This window comes from Acipenser ruthenus, chromosome 30 (assembly GCF_902713425.1).
Source record: "Acipenser ruthenus chromosome 30, fAciRut3.2 maternal haplotype, whole genome shotgun sequence".
NCBI classification, from domain to species: domain Eukaryota; kingdom Metazoa; phylum Chordata; class Actinopteri; order Acipenseriformes; family Acipenseridae; genus Acipenser; species Acipenser ruthenus.
In genome coordinates, this window is record NC_081218.1 from 3,092,339 (window position 1) to 3,113,954 (window position 21,616).

At 49.7% G+C, this 21,616-nt stretch overlaps 1 protein-coding gene across 1 annotated transcript in view; it reads left to right on the forward strand.

Moving 5' to 3' along the window:
- Nucleotides 1-21,616, forward strand: part of LOC117394205 (ryanodine receptor 1-like) — a 117,077-nt gene that overhangs the window by 19,280 nt on the left and 76,181 nt on the right. Inside the window, exons 11-35 of the mRNA XM_059005159.1 lie at nucleotides 192-348; nucleotides 588-752; nucleotides 1,245-1,366; nucleotides 1,735-1,921; nucleotides 2,744-2,879; nucleotides 3,215-3,310; nucleotides 4,239-4,357; nucleotides 4,632-4,765; nucleotides 5,197-5,438; nucleotides 6,133-6,325; nucleotides 6,787-7,003; nucleotides 7,533-7,637; nucleotides 8,463-8,566; nucleotides 9,149-9,232; nucleotides 10,590-10,749; nucleotides 10,914-11,061; nucleotides 11,155-11,360; nucleotides 12,856-13,030; nucleotides 14,331-14,539; nucleotides 15,845-16,227; nucleotides 16,785-16,914; nucleotides 17,463-17,623; nucleotides 17,964-18,129; nucleotides 20,517-20,603; nucleotides 21,361-21,587. Coding sequence (XP_058861142.1) covers nucleotides 192-348; nucleotides 588-752; nucleotides 1,245-1,366; nucleotides 1,735-1,921; nucleotides 2,744-2,879; nucleotides 3,215-3,310; nucleotides 4,239-4,357; nucleotides 4,632-4,765; nucleotides 5,197-5,438; nucleotides 6,133-6,325; nucleotides 6,787-7,003; nucleotides 7,533-7,637; nucleotides 8,463-8,566; nucleotides 9,149-9,232; nucleotides 10,590-10,749; nucleotides 10,914-11,061; nucleotides 11,155-11,360; nucleotides 12,856-13,030; nucleotides 14,331-14,539; nucleotides 15,845-16,227; nucleotides 16,785-16,914; nucleotides 17,463-17,623; nucleotides 17,964-18,129; nucleotides 20,517-20,603; nucleotides 21,361-21,587 — 4,113 coding nt within the window. The remainder of the gene's footprint in view (nucleotides 1-191; nucleotides 349-587; nucleotides 753-1,244; nucleotides 1,367-1,734; nucleotides 1,922-2,743; nucleotides 2,880-3,214; nucleotides 3,311-4,238; nucleotides 4,358-4,631; nucleotides 4,766-5,196; nucleotides 5,439-6,132; nucleotides 6,326-6,786; nucleotides 7,004-7,532; nucleotides 7,638-8,462; nucleotides 8,567-9,148; nucleotides 9,233-10,589; nucleotides 10,750-10,913; nucleotides 11,062-11,154; nucleotides 11,361-12,855; nucleotides 13,031-14,330; nucleotides 14,540-15,844; nucleotides 16,228-16,784; nucleotides 16,915-17,462; nucleotides 17,624-17,963; nucleotides 18,130-20,516; nucleotides 20,604-21,360; nucleotides 21,588-21,616) is intronic.

The following is a 21,616-nucleotide window of genomic DNA, read 5'->3' on the forward strand; positions in this document are numbered from 1 at the left end:
ACCCTCGGCGTCTGCAGACAGCAATGATTATGTCTCTAAAGCATCAATTCCAATTCCAAATCCCTCGAAGGAATTTGAAATGGAATTGAAATTGAAAAATAGGAATGCCGGGTGTATTTCACATGGGCAGCCCTTTGGGATTTGAATTGGAAGCTGGCTGCTCTGTTTTAACCTCCTCTCTCTCCCTGTAGCTGGAGCGGGAGCCACATGAAGTGGGGGCAGCCCTTCCGCGTGCGCCACGTGACCACGGGACGCTACCTGTGCTTAGAGGAGGACAAGGGGCTGATGGTGGTGGACCCGGAGCGAGCCAACACCAAGCGCTCGGCGTTCTGCTTCCGCGCCTCAAAGGTCAGAGTTCAAACCGCCGAGCTAATCAAAGCAATAATACCCGACACTCAGAGAATGACTGCATTGTGCAATAACACTGAATGTACTGAGTTTCTTTTAGTGTTTCTGTTGAAGACATTGAGAAAGACTTCTAGTGGAAACGTTTGTCATTTAACTTAAGTGTTGCAATTGAAGACTATTTGGCACTTGGTGGCGGGACAACTGACTGCCTATGTAACCCCATCGTCCCCCCTTTGCAGGAGAAGTCTGAGGTCGCCCACAAGCGGGACGTGGAGGGGATGGGCACCCCTGAGATTAAGTATGGAGAGTCGATGTGTTTCGTGCAGCACGTTTCCACGGGACTCTGGCTCACCTACGCCTCCGTGGACGCCAAGTCAGCCCGTCTGGGACCGCTCAAGAGGAAGGTAGGTACAGGTGAACTCCTCACAGGTGTGTACAGGAATGTACAGGTGAATTCACAGGTGTGCACAGGTGAACTCACAGGTATGTACAGGTGAACACCTCACAGGTGTGTACAGGTGAACACCTCACAGGTATGTACAGGTGAACTCCTCACAGGTGTGTACAGGTGAACACCTCACAGGTGTGTACAGGTGAACACCTCACAGGTGTGTACAGGTGAACTCACAGGTGTGTACAGGTGAACACCTCACAGGTGTGTACAGGTGAACACCTCACAGGTGTGTACAGGTGAACACCTCACAGGTGTGTACAGGTGAACTCACAGGTATGTACAGGTGAACACCTCACAGGTGTGTACAGGTGAACTCACAGGTATGTACAGGTGAAGTCCTCACAGGTGTGTACAGGTGAAGTCCTCATAGGTGTGTACAGGTGAAGTCCTCACAGGTATGTGCAGGTGTACTCACTCCCCGCTGCGCTCTCCCTCTCCCCAGGCGATCCTGCACCAGGAGGGTCACATGGACGACGCGCTGTCCCTCTCTCGCTCGCAGCAGGAGGAGTCTCAGGCCTCCCGCATGATCTACAGCACCACCGGCCTCTTCACACAGTTCATCAAGTAGGTCCTGCCACCAGCCTTCCAGTTCAGTTGATGCCCAGTCTATAATGGCATAACAATACAACCCCAGGCATGACAAATAACCCCCCCATTGCACAGCAGTTTGACGCATTCCTGGTTTCACTAGGAGTTTAATAAACGCACCTGAGCTTGTTATCTACACACACTGGGGCTCATCAAGCTTGTACATTGAGATATCAGCTACGTTAACTAACTCTGACTTAACCGATTCCTTCTATTGCAGAACTCCATGTAACCTACGTGGTGCTGCATTGCTTATGAATCGCCCTGTTCTAATTTGATAAGGTTTTGCGTGACGCTCTCCCCCCCACCCCCCCCCCCCCCCCGCTGTCTCTGTGTCTGCCCAGGGGCCTGGACTCCCTGAGTGGAAAGAACAAATCTCAGAGCCCCGTGTCCCTCCCGATGGACGCGGTGAGCCTGAGCCTGCAGGATCTCATCAACTACTTCCAGCCACCGGAGGAGGAGCTGCAGCACGAGGAGAAGCAGACCAAGCTGAGATCTCTCAAGAACAGGCAGAACCTGTTCCAGGAGGAGGTGAGGAGAGAGGGGGAGAGAGGGAAACTGGTGGGGGAAGCAGACCAAGCTGAGATCTCTCAAGAACAGACAGAACCTGTTCCAGGAGGAGGTGAGGAGAGAGGGGGAGAGAGGGAAACTGGTGGGGGAAGCAGACCAAGCTGAGATCTCTCAAGAACAGGCATAACCTTGTTCCAGGATGACATGGGGAGACCAGGGGAGAGGGGGAGGGACTTGGGAGTGGGGGAGAGACCAGAGGAGACCGGAGGAGATCAGGGGGAGATGAGGAGAGACCAGGAGAGACCAGGAGAGACCAGGAGAGACCAGGAGAGACTAGGAGAGACTAGGGGAGACCAGGAGAGACTAGGAGAGACTAGGGGAGACTAGGGGAGACTAGGGGAGACTAGGGGAGACCAGGAGAGACTAGGAGAGACTAGGGGAGACCAGGGGAGACAGGGAGAGGGGGAGAGTAACAATTAACTTGAAATCTCTAACTATTTAAAAGCTGAGAACAATTAAAAAGGTCAAATTAAGCAAATGATTAGTTTAATTAAGGGTTTAGTTAAGTAATTGTGAGCTGAGTTGGACCAGGCTTGGGAAGCCCTGTAGTTGAACCTGATATTGATGTGATAGAGCCGTCTGAAATTTCTTTCCATCAGATGGAAATTAGGCTACATTAAAGTACGTGGTGAAGCAGGCCAAACTTGAGAGAGAGAGAGAGAGAGCGCTGTTTGGTGGGAGAGAGACCTAAAGGAATGGGGAGAGGAGGTGCTGGGAGGGAGGGAGAGAAGAGTGGGGGAAGGAGAGCTGGTGTCTCAAGTTGTGTCGTTGTCTCTTCCTCAGGGAATGATCACGCTGGTGCTGAACTGTATCGACCGTCTCAATGTCTACAACACGGCTGCGCATTTCTCGGAGTTCGCTGGGGAGGAGGCAGCGGAGTCCTGGAAGGAGATTGTGAACCTGCTGTACGAGCTGCTGGGTACGAGGGGGGCAGGGGGAGAGAGGGAAGAGGGAAGAGGCTGTGGTGGGGTTGAAGGTCGGGCTGTGCTGAAGTATTTTATCGGCAGGAATTAAAATAAATCCATTCGTTAACGTCTTGATTTCAAAGCAAGAAATGCTGTCCTTCCCTCACCTTTACAACTGAGTACCACACAATGGCAGTTAACTTCCACACTGAGTGGATTTTCCTCTCATCCGGGGGGCTGACGTCCTCACTGCCCTACCGAGGCTGTAAACTGAGATGCTAACTGTGTGTCTCTGTGTCCCTGTGTCTCTGTGGCTCTGTGTGTCTGTCTGTCTGTCTGCTCCCCACAGCCTCCCTCATCCGTGGGAATCGATCCAACTGCGCTCTCTTCTCTGACAACCTGGACTGGCTGGTGAGCAAACTGGACCGTCTCGAAGCCTCCTCAGGTAACTCAAAGAATAAAAGAACAAGACTTACCAGCGCTGTCTCTGATGTAATATAATACAACTCCGCTCCCTTATAAAAGTTTACCACGGTATTCATGCAGTTTTAGCAGTGCCTTTTATATGGTTATACTGTGCATGTACCATAGTTTACTTTGGTTTACCGTGTTTGCTTTGCAACACCTTTCTGTGCTTTCCAATGCTTGCCTATGCTTTATCATACCTCTCTGTGCTTTACAATGCTTCCCTATGCTTTACCAGACCTCTCTGTGCTTTACAATGCTTCCCTATGCTTTACCAGACCTCTCTGTGCTTTACAATGCTTCCCTATGCTTTACCATACCTCTCTGTGCTTTACAATGCTTCCCTATGCTTTACCATACCTCTCTGTGCTTTACAATGATTGCCTATGCTTTGCCAGACCTCTCTGTGCTTTACAATGCTTCCCTATGCTTTACCATACCTCTCTGTGCTTTACAATGATTGCCTATGCTTTGCCAGACCTCTCTGTGCTTTACAATGATTGCCTATGCTTTACCAGACCTCTCTGTGCTTTACAATGATTGCCTATGCTTTACCAGACCTCTCTGTGCTTTACAATGATTGCCTATGCTTTGCCAGACCTCTCTGTGCTTTACAATGCTTCCCTATGCTTTACCAGACCTCTCTGTGCTTTACAATGCTTCCCTATGCTTTACCAGACCTCTCTGTGCTTTACAATGATTGCCTATGCTTTACCAGACCTCTCTGTGCTTTACAATGCTTCCCTATGCTTTACCAGACCTCTCTGTGCTTTACAATGATTGCCTATGCTTTGCCATGCTTTCACTGTGCTGTGCTGTTACTGCGGGGAACTTTTATAAAGGCTATTACTATGCACTCTTCAACTTTTAACTCTGTGTGTGTCTGCCTGTGTCTGTGTGTGTTGCAGGTATCCTGGAGGTGCTGTACTGTGTCCTGATCGAGAGCCCTGAGGTGCTCAACATCATCCAGGAGAATCACATCAAGTCCATCATCTCCCTGCTGGACAAGCATGGCCGCAACCACAAGGTGAGGCAGCTCCCTGAGCCTGGACACAGCGAGCAAAGACACAGGAATCACACACACAGCAACCACTGCACACACAGCAACCACAAACACACACAACAATCACAACCACACACAGCAATCACAACCACACACAACAATCACAGACAAAGCATCACTGCACAGTGTAATACAAATTTAAATCATACCTCAATCCCTGCACCAAGACAAGCAAGAGCAATTGTCTGCCTGCCTGTCTGCTGATCTGTCTGACTGTCTCCCTGTCTCCTCCCTGCAGGTTCTGGATGTCCTCTGCTCTCTGTGTGTGTGTAACGGTGTCGCTGTGAGGTCCAATCAAAACCTCATCACAGAGAACCTCCTGCCGGGTCGGGACCTGCTCTTACAAACCAACCTCATCAACTACGTCACCAGGTAAAGCAATAGCAGCTCAATCACACTGCAATCGCACTGCAATCACACTGCAATCGCACTGCAATCACACTGCAATCACACAGCAAGCGCACTGCAATCACACTGCAAGCACACAGCAATCACACTGCAAGCAGTGTGCAGCAGTGTGGAGTAGTGCTTAGGGCTGTGGACTCTTGCCCGGAGGGTCGTGGGTTCAATCCCAGGTGGGGGACACTGCTGCTGTACCCTTGAGCAAGGTACTTTACCTAGATTGCTCCAGTAAAAACCCAACTGTATAAATGGGGAATTGTATGTAAAAATAATGTGATATCTTGTAACAATTGTAAGTTGCCCTGGATAAGGGCGTCTGCTAAGAAATAAATAATAATAATCACACAACATTAACACAATAACTGTCTCTGTCGTGTTTTTTTTTCTCTTCCTCCCCTCAGTATGAGGCCCAACCTCTTCATGGGCACGTGCGAGGGCTCCACGCAGTACAAGAAGTGGTACTTCGAGGTGATGGTGGACTGCGTGGACTCCTTCGTGGCGGCTCAGGCCACGCACCTGCGGGTGGGGTGGGCCCTGACTGAGGGGTACAGCCCCTATCCTGGGGGTGGCGAGGGCTGGGGCAGCAACGGGGTGGGGGACGATCTCTACTCATACGGGTTCGACGGGCTGCACCTCTGGTCTGGTGAGTCTATGCGGCTCGTTATTCTTCATGTATAATAGTGTTTTCTGGGTTCGAAGAGGATGGTGGCTGAAGCAGGAGTAGTTTTCTAAAGGCTCAAACCAAATTTATTAACCCTTTTTCATGCATGAAATATAGAAAATAGCTGAAAAAAGTATTTTTTTTATTGCTTTATAGGGGGGGGCATCCTCATATGAGGTCATCGTGCGTTTCCGTCTTCCATATGAGGTCATTGTGCATTTCTGTTTTCCTTATGAGGTCATCGTGCATTTCTGTTTTCCTTATGAGGTCATCGTGCATTTCTGTTTTCCTTATGTCCCCCATATAAAGGTCGCCGTGCATGAAAAAGGTTAAGAAATAAACAAAAGCAAAGGAAGGAACTGGGAGTAAAAAAAAAAAAAAAAAGCTACAGAACTGGGGCTGACTGATTCTCCTGTTGCTCTAGAAAACACCTGCTGGAATTTCCAGTCGCACTTCCGTTCTCAGAGCTCCGAGCCTCAGAGCCACGCAGGCACTGGATATATTACTTGTGCATGTATGCTTTATGTTCACAATGACAACTGAAAACATGCCTGCAGAAGAAATAGAACATATTCCTGAGGTGTGTGGCTCTGAATGGTGCAATGTTTGCAACCTTGGATTGGACTTTTTTTGTGCCCCTATACCTGTAACCCGCCCCCCCTCCCCCCCCGTTTAGGGCGTGTCCCGCGAGCGGTTGCCTCCCCCAGTCAGCACTTGCTGGCCCCCGATGATGTGGTGAGCTGCTGCCTGGACCTCAGTGTGCCCAGCATCTCCTTCAGAGTCAATGGGCACCCGGTCCAGGGCATGTTCGAGAACTTCAACCTGGACGGGCTCTTCTTCCCAGTCGTCAGCTGCTCTGCTGGGGTGAAGTAGGTACTGGGAGAACTGGGAGAGGAGGGGTGGGGGGGTGGTGGATTGGGGAGGTACTGGGATATTGGGAAAGGGGGCTGGGGGTAAAGATTACCATGGTCAGGATCATTTACCATGGCTTTATCATGGCATTTAATATGCTTTACCATACCTCTCTGTGCTTTACAATGCTTTCCTATGCTTTACCATACCTCTCTGTGCTTTACAATGTTTCTCTGTGCTTTACAATGCTTGCCTATGCTTTACCATACCTCTCTGTGCTTTACAATGCTTCCTTATGCTTTACCATACCTCTCTGTGCTTTACAATGCTTCCCTATGCTTTACCAGACCTCTCTGTGCTTTACAATGCTTCCCTATGCTTTATCATACCTCTCTGTGCTTTACAATGCTTCCCTATGCTTTACCAGACCTCTCTGTGCTTTACAATGCTTCCCTATGCTTCGCTACCCCTCCCTTAGGGTTCGTTTCCTGCTGGGCGGTCGCCATGGCGAGTTCAAGTTCCTGCCTCCGCCGGGCTACGCTCCGTGCTACGAGGCGCTGCTCCCGAAGGAGAGGATGAGGATCGAGCCGATAAAGGAGTACAAGCACGACTTCGATGGGATCCGAAACCTGCTGGGGCCGACCCAGTCCCTGACCCACACCGCCTTCACACCCTGCCCTCTGGACACTGCGCAGGTAGAGTTCAACACACACTGAGACACACACACACACACACAGACCCAGTCCCTGACCCACACCGCCTTCACACCCTGCCCTCTGGACACTGCGCAGGTAGAGTTCAGCACACACTGACACACACACACACACAGACCCAGTCCCTGACCCACACCGCCTTCACACCCTGCCCTCTGGACACTGCGCAGGTAGAGTTCAGCACACACTGAGACACACACACACAGACCCAGTCCCTGACCCACACACACCAAGACACACACAGCGAAATACACAGACATGCACAGACTCAGAAACTCATACACAGACACAGCAAATGTGCACGCAAACACTGAGACACACACAGCGAAATACACTGACATGCACAGACACTCACATACACGCACACGAAAACACAGAATTACACAAAGAAACACTTTGTATTTTTTATTTCGTTTTTTCCTGATAACGCTGCCTGTGGTCGCAGTGCTGCCTGCTTGCATTCTGAAGCGAAACCCTTAGCCTGCCTCTCCTGCTCCCTCCACCCCTCCAGATCGTGCTGCCCCCTCATCTGGAGAGAATCAGAGAGAAGCTGGCAGAAAACATCCACGAGCTGTGGTCACTGACCCGCATCGAGCAGGGCTGGACCTACGGCACGGTCAGTAATCCCCTGTCCTGGGCACAGTGTGCATGGAGGCTTGGTGGTCCAGTGGTTAAAGAAAAGGGCTTGAAACCAGGAGGTTCCTGGCTGAGCCACTGACTCACTCTGTGTGATCCTGAGCAAGTCACTGAACCTCCTTGTGCTCCGTCCTTCGGATGAGATGTAAAACAAACAAGGTCCTATTGGAAGTGACTCTGCAGCAGTAGGCTTTCGATAAAAGTGCCTGCTTAATAACTAATTCATTATTATTATTAATAATAATAATAATAATAATAATAATAATAATAATAATAATAATGTTTCCAAGTGTTCTAATCAAGGGAAAATCGAGGGGCAGTGAAAGGAAAGCTATGTTGTGGTCTTGTATCAAGACACAAGTGTGATACGATAGTAACATGACTGCCCCTATTAGGCAGTCATGTATCAAAACTGACCAGTTATACCTCCATCTCCCAGTCAGAGGAAGATAAACTAAAATGTGTGTTTGGAAGGGTTGGGTGGTTGCCTCTTAACCAAGCTGAGAGTGCGTTTTGATCCCACGCACGCTTTTCTGTGTCAAATTTCAAATGTGTAATGTATTTATTTATAACCAGGATAGAACCCCTGAGATATACATCTCATTTTCAAGGGGGGTTTGTCATACAGAGAGTGCAAGAGAATTAAATACATGATTACTGTCAACATGATTGGAGACAGCCAGCGGACATTTATGAACATATTACAAGTGGCCAATTTTCTTATCATAGGGAAGTAAGAAGTTTTTTGTCAGTGCACGGGGGTATGCAGGTGATTTATATAACGTATCCGTTGTGTGCTGCGCAGTTCCGGGACGACAACAAGAAGCTGCACCCGTGCCTGCTGGACTTCCATCGGCTTCCTGAGCCAGAGAGGAACTACAACCTGCAGATGTCCGGGGAGACCCTGAAGTGAGGCTGAGAACTGAGTGACATCTCTGATGAATGGAGTGATATCGCTGATGAACTGTGTGATACTGCTGATGAATTGAGTGATATCGCTTATTAATTGAGTGATATCCCTGATGAATTGAGTGATATGGCTGATGATTGAATGATATCGCTGATGAATTGAGTGATACTGCTGATCAATTCAGTGATACTGCTGATGAATTGAGTGATATCGCTGATGAATTCAGTGACACTGCTGATGAGTGGAGTGATTGGCAGATATTTTGATACATGCCTTTAGAGCTTCTCGTTTTGATTCTTGCAATTACTTGTTTGTTGGTATATCTGTCACAAAACCCAGAAGGCTTCAGCTTGTCCAGAACGCAGCTGCCAGACTGCTTTCTCACACTCGTCCTTCTCAGCACATTGCAGCAGTGCTCAGGTCCTTGCATTGGTTAACAGTGAGCTACCCAATTGATTTTAAAGTTGCTGTAATAACCTATAAGGTCCTTCATGGATTAGGACCATCCTATCTCCAATAACCTATATAAAAACACATTTGTACTGTCTTGTATTTTGTCTTGATACTGAGCTGGTTTTCAGGACGCTGCTGGCGCTGGGCTGCCATGTTGGGATGGCTGATGAGAAGGCGGAGGAGAATCTGAAGAAGACCAAGCTCCCGAAAACGTGAGTCTACAACTCTCTCTTCTCTGTGTCCCCAGTGCCTTTCTTTCTTTCTTTCTTTCTTTCTTTCTTTCTTTCTTTCTTTCTTTCTTTTTTTCTGATGTATGAAGGAATCAAGTACTGATGTAATATACTGCATTATTCCAACACAACCCTGATTCACCCTCCTGTACTCTCACATATAAATAACAGCGCTGCTGCACCTGTGACTCCTGCTGATGTTGTTCATCCACTAACTGTCAAGTGGTTTAAGCAGTAATTGTGTATTTTATATTTTTATATTAAGTGTTTCTCATTTGGGTTTTTAAATCAGCCAAGCCTTCATTTTTCATTTACAAGCAGAGCGTACCAACGATATCGCAACGTGTTTATAAAAGCTATAATGAAAAGTATTTTATGCTGCACACACTTTATTACAATCGCTACGCGTAACTGTATTGACATTAACAAAAGATGAGTCACTTCTGCTTTTAAATGAAAAGGGGAGACTCACAGGACAAGTCAGTAAAACACAGAAAATCAGAAACTCTGTGTATATTGCATAGTGTATATTATGTATATTGCATAGTGTATATTGCATAGTGTGTATTGCATAGTGTATATTATGTATATTGCATAGTGTATATTGCATAGTGTGTATTGCATAGTGTATATTGTATAGTGTATATTGCATATTGTACAGTGTATATTGCATAGTGTATATTGTACAGTGTATATTGCATAGTGTATATTGTACAGTGTATATTGCATAGTGTATATTGTACAGTGTATATTGCATAGTGTATATTGCATATTGTATAGTGTATATTGCATAGTGTATATTGCATAGTGTATATTGCATAGTGTACAGTGTATATTGTACAGTGTATATTGCATAGTGTACAGTGTATATTGCATAGTGTATATTGCATAGTGTATATTGCATATTGTACAGTGTATATTGCATATTGTACAGTGTATATTGCATAGTGTATATTGTATAGTTAATATTGCATATTGCATAGTGTATATTGCATAGTGTACAGTGTATATTGCATAGTGTATATTGCATAGTGTACAGTGTATATTGTACAGTGTATATTGCATATTGTACAGTGTATATTGCATAGTGTATATTGCATAGTGTACAGTGTATATTGCATAGTGTATATTGCATAGTGTATATTGCATATTGTACAGTGTATATTGCATAGTGTACAGTGTATATTGTACAGTGTATATTGCATAGTGTACAGTGTATATTGCATAGTGTATATTGCATAGTGTATATTGCATATTGTACAGTGTATATTGCATATTGTACAGTGTATATTGCATAGTGTATATTGCATAGTGTATATTGCATATTGTTTGTCCACAGCTACATTATGAGCAGCGGGTACAAGCCAGCCCCTCTGGACCTGAACCACGTGAAGCTCACCCCTGCCCAGAACACCCTCGTGGACCGGCTCGCTGAGAACGGGCACAACGTGTGGGCACGGGACCGGGTGCGGCAGGGCTGGACCTACAGCATCGTGCAGGTGAGGGGGGTGGGGGGGTGGGGGGCTGCTAACTGGTATTCTAAAACGTCAAGAACAGAGGGAGATTTCGATTTATTTTTTTGTACATTTATTTTTCAAGTAAATGGTTATAGCTGATTGAATGACTGATTTCACCTACGATTTCACCTGGGATTCCTCCGCAGGACATCCTGAACAAGCGGAACCCTCGCCTGGTCCCGTACAACCTGCTTGACGAGCGCACGAAGAAGACCAATCGGGACAGCCTGTGCGAGGCCGTCCGCACTCTGATTGGCTACGGCTACAACATCGAGCCTCCAGACCAGGAGTCCAGTAAGCCCCTCCCCTTTTTATGATGATCTTCGCATTTGGTGTCTGCATTACCATTGAAGAGTTCTCCCTCTGTCCCCCTCTCTCTCCCCCCAGGTGGTCACAGCTCTGCCGGATGTTGCGCAGACAAGGTGCGTGTTTTCCGCGCGGAGAAGTCGTACGCGGTGCACGCTGGGAAGTGGTACTTCGAGTTCGAGGCAGTGACCACGGGGGAGATGCGCGTGGGCTGGGCGCGGCCAAACGTGCGCGCGGACGTGGGGCTGGGAGTGGACGAGCTCGCCTACGTCTTCAACGGCTGCAAGGTGAGGGAGGGAGGGAGAGAGAGAGAGAGAGAGAGAGAGAGAGAGAGGGGGAGAGAGAGAGGGGGAGAGAGAGAGGGGGAGAGAGAGAGGGGAGAGAGAGAGGGGAAGAGAGGGAGAGGGGGAGAGAGAGAGAGAGAGAGAGGGGGGAGAGAGAGAGGGGAGAGAGAGAGAGAGAAAGAGAGAGGGGAGAGAGAGAGGGGGGAGAGAGAGAGGGGGAGAGAGAGAGGGGAGAGAGAGAGGGGAAGAGAGGGAGAGGGGGAGAGAGAGAGAGAGAGAGAGGGAGAGGGGGAGAGAGAGAGAGAAGGGGGAGAGAGAGAGAGAGAGAGAGAGGGGGGAGAGAGAGAGGGGAGAGAGAGAGAGAGAAAGAGAGAGGGGAGAGAGAGAGGGGGGAGAGAGAGAGGGGGAGAGAGAGAGGGGGAGAGAGAGAGGGGAGAGAGAGAGGGGAAGAGAGGGAGAGGGGGAGAGAGAGAGAGAGAGAGAGGGAGAGGGGGAGAGAGAGAGAGAAGGGGGAGAGAGAGAGAGAGAGAGAGGGGGGAGAGAGAGAGGGGAGAGAGAGAGAGAGAAAGAGAGAGGGGAGAGAGAGAGGGGGGAGAGAGAGAGGGAGAGAGAGAGGGAGCGAGACTAGCATTATTATTTGCACTTAGTGTAAACTACACTGTATTCGTATTATTTATCTTGCATCGTAACCCTGTACTGCCCTGTAACACCTGCAAGTCGCTTTGGATGAAGGCATCTGCCAAATAAATAAATAATAAATAGATTCATTCCATAAATCTTACCTGTGGTGCACTTTCATTCATTCTGTAGATCAGAAATGGGCAGTTTTTTTTTTTTTTTTTTTTTTTAAATTTAGTCGTTGCCAATTATTTTTAATTATTTTCTCCCAGTTTTGGAATGGCCAATTATTTATTGCGGTCGGCTCACCGCTACCACCCCTGCGTGACTCGGGAGGGCGAAGACGAACCCACGCTGTCCTCCGAAGCGTGTGCCGTCAAGCTTTTTTTCACACTGCAGACTCACCGTGCAGCCACCCAAGAGCTACAGCGTCGGAGGACAACGCAGCTCTCGGGCAGCTTACAGGCAAGCCTGCAGGCGCCCGGCCAGACTACAGGGGTCGCTGGTGCGCCCTGGCCGACCTAACCCTCCCTCCCCCCGGGCGATGCTCGGCCCTTGGGAGCTCCCGTCCTCGATCGGCAAAGGAATAGCCTGGACTCGAACCGGCGACCTCCAGGCTATAGAGCGCATCCTGCACTCACGTGGAGCGCCTTTCCTGGATGCGCCACTCGGGAGCCCAAAGAAATGGGCAGTTTTTAAAGTATTTTTTTTTCAAATACCCCTTACCCTATTATTTCTAAACCATGACTGAGTGCTAAATTAGCAAGGTCACTTAGCAGTTCCCCTCCTGCTTTTCCAATGGCTATACTCTGCACTTGCCATATTTTACCATACCTCACTGTCTAAAAAGCGTGTGTCACACCCTCCCCCTCTCACCCAGGCTCAGCGCTGGCACGTCGGCAGCGAGCCTTTCGGTCGGAACTGGCAGTCGGGAGACGTGGTGGGCTGTATGATCGATCTGACAGAGAATAACATCATGTTCACCCTCAACGGAGAGATGCTGATCAGCGACTCGGGCTCCGACCTCGCCTTCAAAGGAATCGAGATTGAGGAGGGTACTGTCAACTAGAATCATTTTACTATTTATCTTCAGTCAGGTTATTAACGATATTTGACAACAGTGAGTAACTTCAACCAAACAGGTTTATCAAGCTTGCATTATCCAGTGGTTAAAGAAAAGGGCTTGTAACCAAGAGGTCCCTGGTTCAAATCCCACCTCAGCCACTGACTCATTGTGTGACCCTGAGCAAGTCACTTAACCTCCTTGTGCTCCGTCTTTCGGGTGAGACGTAATTGTAAGTGACTCTGCAGCTGATGCATAGTTCACACACCCTAGTCTCTGTAAGTCGCCTTGGATAAAGGCGTCTGCTAAATAAACAAATAATTAGGATTCATAACGGAACTACGCAGTTATTGCAAAGTTATTGAGGCATAATGGTCATCTAACACACAGTTACAAGAGATCAGACTAGCTGGCAGCCTTTCTTTCAGGACAGGAGTGAAGGATGTCATTGTGAGTCCTCATATAATACGCCAAAGCATCTGTGAACTTCCATCTTTGCCCTGTTCACTCTGCAACGTCTACAGTCCTGACGAGACCAGTTTTTAACCAGACCAGTGGCTCGTTATTGTGAGCCTTCATTACCCTTCTTTTAACCATACAGTTTAACCCTTAAGACTCCAGACTGTAGATTAAATATTTGGAATGCTTTGTCACTGATACTGTGTGAGATCTACACTCAGTGAAATCTATTTTGCATCACCTAGATGGGATTGAGACATAATTTAAAAACAAACAAACAAAAAAAATTATATGAACATGATTTAGATCTTTTATTTAGCATCCTATAATCAAAGAAACTACAAAATGATATTGTAAAAGCCTACCGGAAGCCATAATAGTAGTACAGTAGTATTTCATGTCAGATTTCGAAATCATTCTTCAATTGATTCAAAAATTAAAGTTTTTCAGTTAAGTATCTGGGGAAAACTACAAAGTGGTGTGTAATTCAATATGTTAAGTGACATTATTCAGCAGGTTTCATTCCACTTTTAAATCAGTTAATTATACAGGGGGATGCTAAACGTTTGTCCGTAGCTGTAATACTCGCACAGTACCTGAAGGGTTAAAAATCTTTGTCTAAAATCAGGATTTTATCGGATTACAGCCGCATGCAATCCCAGTCTATTTTAGGCTGGGAGTGTCTGGTTAAAATTTGGCAAAGATTGGTGCGGACAGTGAAAATATTTTTCCGATCGGCTCTTAAAACACACAGAAGTCTTGAGGTTTATAAGGGGACCCGAATCTCTCTCTTGGGGAACGTGGTCAGCATCTTCTCTTCCTGGCTCCCGCAGGGTTCCTCCCCGTCTGCAGTCTGGGGATGTCCCAGGTGGGGCGACTCAACCTGGGGCAGGACGTCAGCAGCCTCCGGTACTTCACCATCTGTGGCCTGCAGGAAGGGTTTGAACCTTTTGCCATCAACATGAAGAGAGACATCACCATGTGGTTCAGCAAGAGCCTGCCCCAGTTCATCCCAGTGCCGACGGATCACAGCCACATCGAGGTACTGGGAGGAAGGAAGAGGAGAGAGGTGGAGAGGAGAGGGATGAGAGGGAGAGGGAGCGAGGTGGAGAAGGAGAGAGGGGTAGAGAGGTGGAGAGGAAGGGGAGAGGGGTGAGGGGGAGAGAGGTGGAGAGGGAGAGAGGTGGAGAAGGGGAGAGGGGTAGAGAGGTTGAGAGGGAGAGAGGTGGAGAAGGGGAGAGGGGTGGGGGGAGAGAGGTGGAGAGGCAGAGAGGTGGAGAAGGGGAGAGGGGTAGAGAGGTGGAGAGGCAGAGAGGTGGAGAAGGGGAGAGGGGTAGAGAGGTGGAGAGGCAGAGAGGTGGAGAAGGGGAGAGGGGTAGAGAGGTGGAGAGGGAGAGAGGTGGAGAAGGGGAGAGGGGTAGAGAGGTGGAGAGGGAGAGAGGTGGAGAAGGGGAGAGGGGTAGAGAGGTGGAGAGGGAGAGAGGTGGAGAAGGGGAGAGGGGTAGAGAGGTGGAGAGGGAGAGAGGTGGAGAAGGGGAGAGGGGTAGAGAGGTGGAGAGGGAGAGAGGTGGAGAAGGGGAGAGGGGTAGAGAGGTGGAGAGGGAGAGAGGTGGAGAAGGGGAGAGGGGTAGAGAGGTGGAGAGGGAGAGAGGTGGAGAAGGGGAGAGGGGTAGAGAGGTGGAGAGGAAGGGGAGAGGGGTGAGGGGGAGAGAGGTGGAGAGGTGGAGAGGGAGAGAGGTGGAGAAGGGGAGAGGGGTGAGGGGGAGAGAGGTGGAGAGGGAGAGAGGTGGAGAAGGGGAGAGGGGTGAGGGGGAGAGAGGTGGAGAGGGAGAGAGGTGGAGAAGGGGAGAGGGGTGAGGGGGAGAGAGGTGGAGAGGGAGAGAGGTGGAGAAGGGGAGAGGGGTAGAGAGGTGGAGAGGGAGAGAGGTGGAGAAGGGGAGAGGGGTGAGGGGGAGAGAGGTGGAGAGGGAGAGAGGTGGAGAAGGGGAGAGGGGTGAGGGGGAGAGAGGTGGAGAGGGAGAGAGGTGGAGAAGGGGGGAGGGGTGAGGGGGAGAGAGGTGGAGAGGGAGAGAGGTGGAGAAGGGGAGAGGGGTGAGGGGGAGAGAGATGGAGAGGGAGAGAGGTGGAGAAGGGGAGAGGGAGAGAGGTGGAGAAGGGGAGAGGGGTGAGGGGGAGAGAGGTGGAGAGGGAGAGAGGTGGAGAAGGGGAGAGGGAGAGAGGTGGAGAAGGGGAGAGGGGTGAGGGGGAGAGAGGTGGAGAGGGAGAGAAGAAATTGCATTTCACCGAATCGTCTTGCATTGCCTCACTTGCGTCGCATTGCCGTTGTCGTGTGCTTTGCGTTGAGCAGCTCTCCCGCATCGACGGCACGGTCGACAACCCCCCCTGCCTGAAGCTCACACACAAGACATTCGGCTCTCAGAACAGCAACACGGACCTGCTCTTCCTGAGGCTCAGCATGCCCGTGGAGTTCCACGAGACGTTCCGCGTGCAGGCAGGGACCACGCCCCTGACACGGGCTCTCACCATCCCCGAGGAGGAGGTGAAGGACGTGGAGCCGGACTCGGAGTTCGAGCAGCACAAGAAATCGGCCAGCCGCAAGGAGGCCGAGGCCACGGGGGACAAGGACCAGCCGGGGGTTCAGGCCAAAGAGCAGGCAGCAGCAGCAGCAAAGGAAAGCGGGAAGGGGGAGAACGACAAGGACACGACCACAGAGAAGAGCAAGAAGAGAGGGTGAGGGAGAGGGAGAGGGTGAGGGTGGGAGAGGGTGAGGGAGAGGGTGAGGGTGGGAGAGGGTGAGGGAGAGGGTGAGGGTGGGAGAGGGTGAGGGAGAGGGTGGGAGAGGGAGAGGGTGAGGGAGAAGATGAGGGTGGGAGAGGGTGAAGGAGAGGGTGAGGGAGATGGTGGGAGAGGGTGAGGGAGAGGGTTAGGGTGAGGGAGAGGGGGAGGGGAGACAGGAGGGAGGAGAACAATAGGGTTACAGCATCAGAGAGGGCTGAGAGGAGAGGGAGAGGTGAAGGAGAGGTGATGGAATGGAAAGTGGGTAAGGAGAGAGGGATGAGAGGAGAAGGCAGGAAGAGGGAGAAGAATAAGGAATGAGTTTTGGAGAGAGTGAGAGGAGGGGGGATAGGAGAGGTAGGATGGGTTTGTGAGAGGAGAAGGGCGAAGAAAAATGATAAGGATAGTCTTGGAGAAGAGAAGGGAGGGGAGAAGGATCAGCGCCTGCCCAAAGTGTGAAGAGAATGAAAGTGTGATTCTGCTGTCTCACTCTCTCACTGTCTGTCTCTCAGCTTCCTGTTCAAGGCGAAGAAGCCCGCCTTCATCTCCCCTCCCCCGGTGGTGCCCACCATGCCCCGGCTTGTGGAGGACGTCGTCCCCGATGACCGCGATGACCAGGAGATGATCATGAACACGACCACGGTGAGAACCGGAGTCTAGAACCGGGGAACCCGACAATAAACCATGGGAGTTTAGAACAGGGGAACCTTGCAATAAACCATGGGAGTCTAGAACTGGGGAACCCGACAGTAAACCATGAGAGTCTAGAACATGGGAACGCTGTAATAAACCACAGGAGTCTAGAACCAGGGGATATCGACAATACACCACATGAGTCTAGAACCGGGGAACCCAGCAATACACCATGAGAGTCTAGAACAGGGCAATTCTGCAATAAACCATGGGAGCCTAGAACTGGGGGAATGCAACAATAAACAATGGGGGTCTAGAACAGGGGAATCAACAGTAAACCAGAGTCTAGAACAGTTATACAACAGTTTAAATGAACTGTCCAGTATACAACAGTTTATTTGGGGTAACCTGATATGCCACAGGTAAGTGGATTCATGTTACAAGAAGTGGTGGTAGAACAGTGAGTAAAAGGTCAATCTCTCTGCTTTCTCTCTGCTTTCTCCCGGTCTGCTCTCAATCCCTCTCTCTCTCTCTCTCTCCCATTCCCTCTCTCTCAGTACTACTACTCCGTGCGGATCTTTGCCGGGCAGGAGCCCAGCGGGGTGTGGGTGGGCTGGGTGACCCCCGATTACCACCAGCACGACCCCAACTTCGACCTCAGCAAGGTGCGCAGCGTCACGGTCACCGTGGGAGACGACAAGGGCAACGTGCACGACAGGTACACAGCAGGGCTGCCCCTGATTCACGTTTACCACGTTATGCTTCTGCAGTAATCTTGCAGTTCTGCACCCATGCTTTTCCTCTAGTTATACTGCGCGGTCTTCTAGTGGAAACGTTTGACGTTGAATTTGTTACGTTTCTTTTAGTGTTTCTGTTGACATTGAGAAAGACTTCTCTCTCTTTCTCTGTCTCTCCCCTCTCGTTCTCTCTCCCCCTCTCTCTCTCTCCCCCCCTTGTTCTCTCCCCCTCTCTGTCTCTCCCCTCTCGTTCTCTCTCCCCCTCTCTCTCTCTCCCCCCTCGTTCTCTCCCCCTCTCTTTCTCTCCCTGCTCTCTCTCAGCATGAAGCGCAGTAACTGCTACATGGTGTGGGGAGGGGAGTTCAGCAACAACACTCAACAAACACGCATCAGCCAGGAGGACCTCGTGATTGGCTGCCTGGTCGACCTGGCAACCGGCTTCATGACCTTCACGGCCAATGGGAAGGAGATAAACACCTTTTACCAGGCAAGTGGGAGGGGCCGGGATAGGAATGAACCTGAAAGTGGCGTGTGGCAATGCGCCCCGCCCCTGTGTGCATTTGTGTGTTATGTGTTGTATGTTGCGTGTGTCAATGTTGGTGTATAGTCATTGGTACACGGGATATAAACGGGTCTGTGTTTCACGTGTATTTAAAAGTGTAGATTTGTATTTAGGCACGAGGAGGGCACAAATCACTTCACGTGCTGGTTAAATGTAATATGTGAGCACGGGGTTGCACAGAATTAATTCACGTGCTGGGATTCAAGTGAATAATTAATTGGTAATTGAATCCCAGCACAATAGTATATATAGACGCACATTTCATTCAGTCAGGGTTGGGTGTTCAGGGCGAAAGAACGGGAGAGAGAGAGAAAAATAATAACAAGAAGAAGAAGAATAATAAGTGTTTCTCACCGTGTTTGTTCGTCCCTGTTTGTTAGTGTCTGTCCGTTTTGTCTACCTGTTTATTTTGGCTACCAGTGCCGTGTCCTGTTTTGTGTTTTTGTTACAACCTTTTCATTTTCTGTTCTGTTTATTAAATGCTGAGCGCAATCACGCGCTCAGCCTCACCAAAACCCCAAGTCTCTGTCTGTTTACTCCCTGCTTCTGGTCTGACGCCACCCACTCCGGCCGTCTTTGTGACACGGCGCTAGAAAGTTATTCAGACAGTATAGGGGTAGGTAGGAGGGTCTCCCAAATGTGACATGACGAATGAATTGTGGGATGTGACATTGTTACATTTCAAATGCATCTTGACCCATTGGATTGAATGGAGAGGCGAGGGCTGGTCTTTGCATTCAGTTCAGTGGGCTGAGACCCCAAGCCCCAAATGAATTGTTGATTTATTGGCTCTTCATTCACCTGCCTCAGGTTAACACCACCAAATGACATGTGCTTTCGTTTGCGCGTTGCTAGGCTACAGTATATTTGTTTGCATTTATTTTGTAATGAGGGCATGGAACAAAATACAAATAACCCTTTGTTATGTCTAGATCCTGAGATCATGTGTCTAACGATCTTGACATAACACAGTTCTATTTTTATTATTTTTTCCACTGTCCGTAATGAGACAATGGATACATCTCTCTCTTCTGGGCTCCTCTCCCGTCCCTGTTACCCTGTCCAGGAGGAGATGCAGGGGAGAGGGAGGAGAGGGAGAGGGAGAGGGAGAAGGGGAGGGAGAGAGGGAGAGGGAGAGAGGAAGAGGGAGAGGGGGAGAGGAAGAGGGGGAGGGAGAGAGGGAGAGGGAGAGGGAGAGAGAAGGAGAGGGAGAGGGGGAGAGGAAGAGGGGGAGAGGGAGAGGGAGGGAGATGGAGAGGGAGAGGGGGAGGGGGAGAGAGGGAGAGAGGGAGGGAGTGGGAGAGGGGGAGAGAGGGAGAGGAGAGGGAGAGGGAAAGGGAGGGGGAGGGGGAGAGGAAGAGAGGGAGAGAGGGAGAGGGAGAGGGAGAGGGAGAGGGAGAGGGAGGGAGTGGCAGAGGGAGAGAGGGAGAGGAAGAGGGGGAGGGGGAGAGAGGGAGAGGGAGAGAGGGAGAGGGAGGGAGTGGGAGAGGGAGAGGGAGAGGGAGAGGGAGAGAGAGAAAGAGAGAGGGAGAGGAAGAGAGGGAGGGGGGAGAGAGGGAGAGAGGGAGAGGCTTCACATGCTCAGTCGCTGACCGGGCAAACAAACCCTTTTCTATATAAAGGACAGGAATTTAGACAGAGAGAGATCGGGAGAGCCAGCTAATCCCAGCACAGCAGCTGGTCGGCATTATTACTGTGATTTCTAGATTTTTCCATTTTGGGGACCTGGTATTTAATTCCTCCTTTTCTGTATATGCCTCTCTCTGTCCGTCTATCTCTCTGTGTGATTCTATTCAGCAGCGTTCACCAGGTCTGTCTGTACAGCCACAAGCAGTAAAAACGCCAGCGCCCCAGATGAGAGGAAAACTCACTTCCAATCAGCTTTTAAAACTCAATTGAAAAGGACAGCTTTTCTAGTTTTGAAATCAACACATTAATGAATGGATTTATTTAAAACCTGCCGATTGAAATACTTCTGAAAAGCAGTATAAGCGCTCCCCTCGTAAACTGAACCTTCATGCCTCCCCGAGTGCGATGCATCACAGCCAGGGCTGCAAATCCTTTTGAAATCTGCTGCTAAACTGCTTTGAAAGTTTAGCACCAGAGAGCCTACTGGTGCTGAATGATCAAAACCTTGGCATGTGAGTAATCCAGACCCAATGCTATAGCTATGTTTACTAAGGAATATAAAACCATATAATAATTAAACATGTCTACTGGTGCCAGAATATATAAGGTAGCTCCACATTTGCACCCCTGATGGCAGGCAGTGAGCTCCTTCTCCTGATCCCCTGAGTCTCCTCTTTGTGCAGGTGGAGCCCAACACCAAGCTGTTCCCGGCCGTGTTTGCCCTTCCCTCCAGCCAAAACATGCTGCAGGTTGAGCTGGGCAAGCTCAAGGTACGTGCAAGTGTGTGTGTGTGTGTGTGTGTGCGTGCGTGTGCGTGTGTGTGTGCGTGCGGGTGTGTGCGTGCGTGTGTGCGTGTGTGTGTGCGTGCGGGTGTGTGCGTGCGTGTGTGCGTGTGTGTGTGCTCCCAAATCTAATTACCGCTACTTACAAAATAAAAAAGCATGTGCCAATTCTTCAGTCGTCATAGCGACCATCGTAACTGACACTCAGACGTCAACGTCTGTTTGTTTGCTATTTGTTTACTGTGGTGAAACGTTTATAAGGGTTAGTTTACCATGGTTTGTTTTTATTATGCTTTACCAGACCTCTCTGTGCTTTACAATGCTTCCCCATGCTTTACCAGACCTCTCTGTGCTTTACAATGCTTCCCTATGCTTTACCATACCTCTCTGTGCTTTACAATGCTTCCCTATGCTTTACCAGACCTCTCTGTGCTTTACAATGCTTCCCTATGCTTTACCAGACCTCTCTGTGCTTTACAATGCTTCCCTATGCTTTACCAGACCTCTCTGTGCTTTACAATGCTTCCCTATGCTTTACCATACCTCTCTGTGCTTTACAATGCTTCCCTATGCTTTACCAGACCTCTCTGCTTTACAGTGCTTCCCTATGCTTTACCAGACCTCTCTGTGCTTTATTACACTGTGCTGTGCTTTTCACAATGGGAATCTTTTATAAGGCTTGTAACTGCTTGATGGGTTTCATCCTCACTCCTCTCTCTGGCTGTCTCTGTGTTCTCTGATCTAGAACATCATGCCGATCTCCGCCGCGATGTTCCGGAGCGAGCGCAAGAACCCGGTGCCGCAGTGCCCGCCGCGGCTCGACATGCAGATGCTGACCCCCGTGGTGTGGAGCCGCATGCCCAACGAGTTCCTGTCCACGGACACGGGCCGGGTCTCCGAGCGCCACGGCTGGATGGTGGAGTGCAGCGAGCCGCTCATCATGATGGCACTGCACATCCCCGAGGAGAACAGGTGAACTGGGAGGGACTGGGAGAGACTGG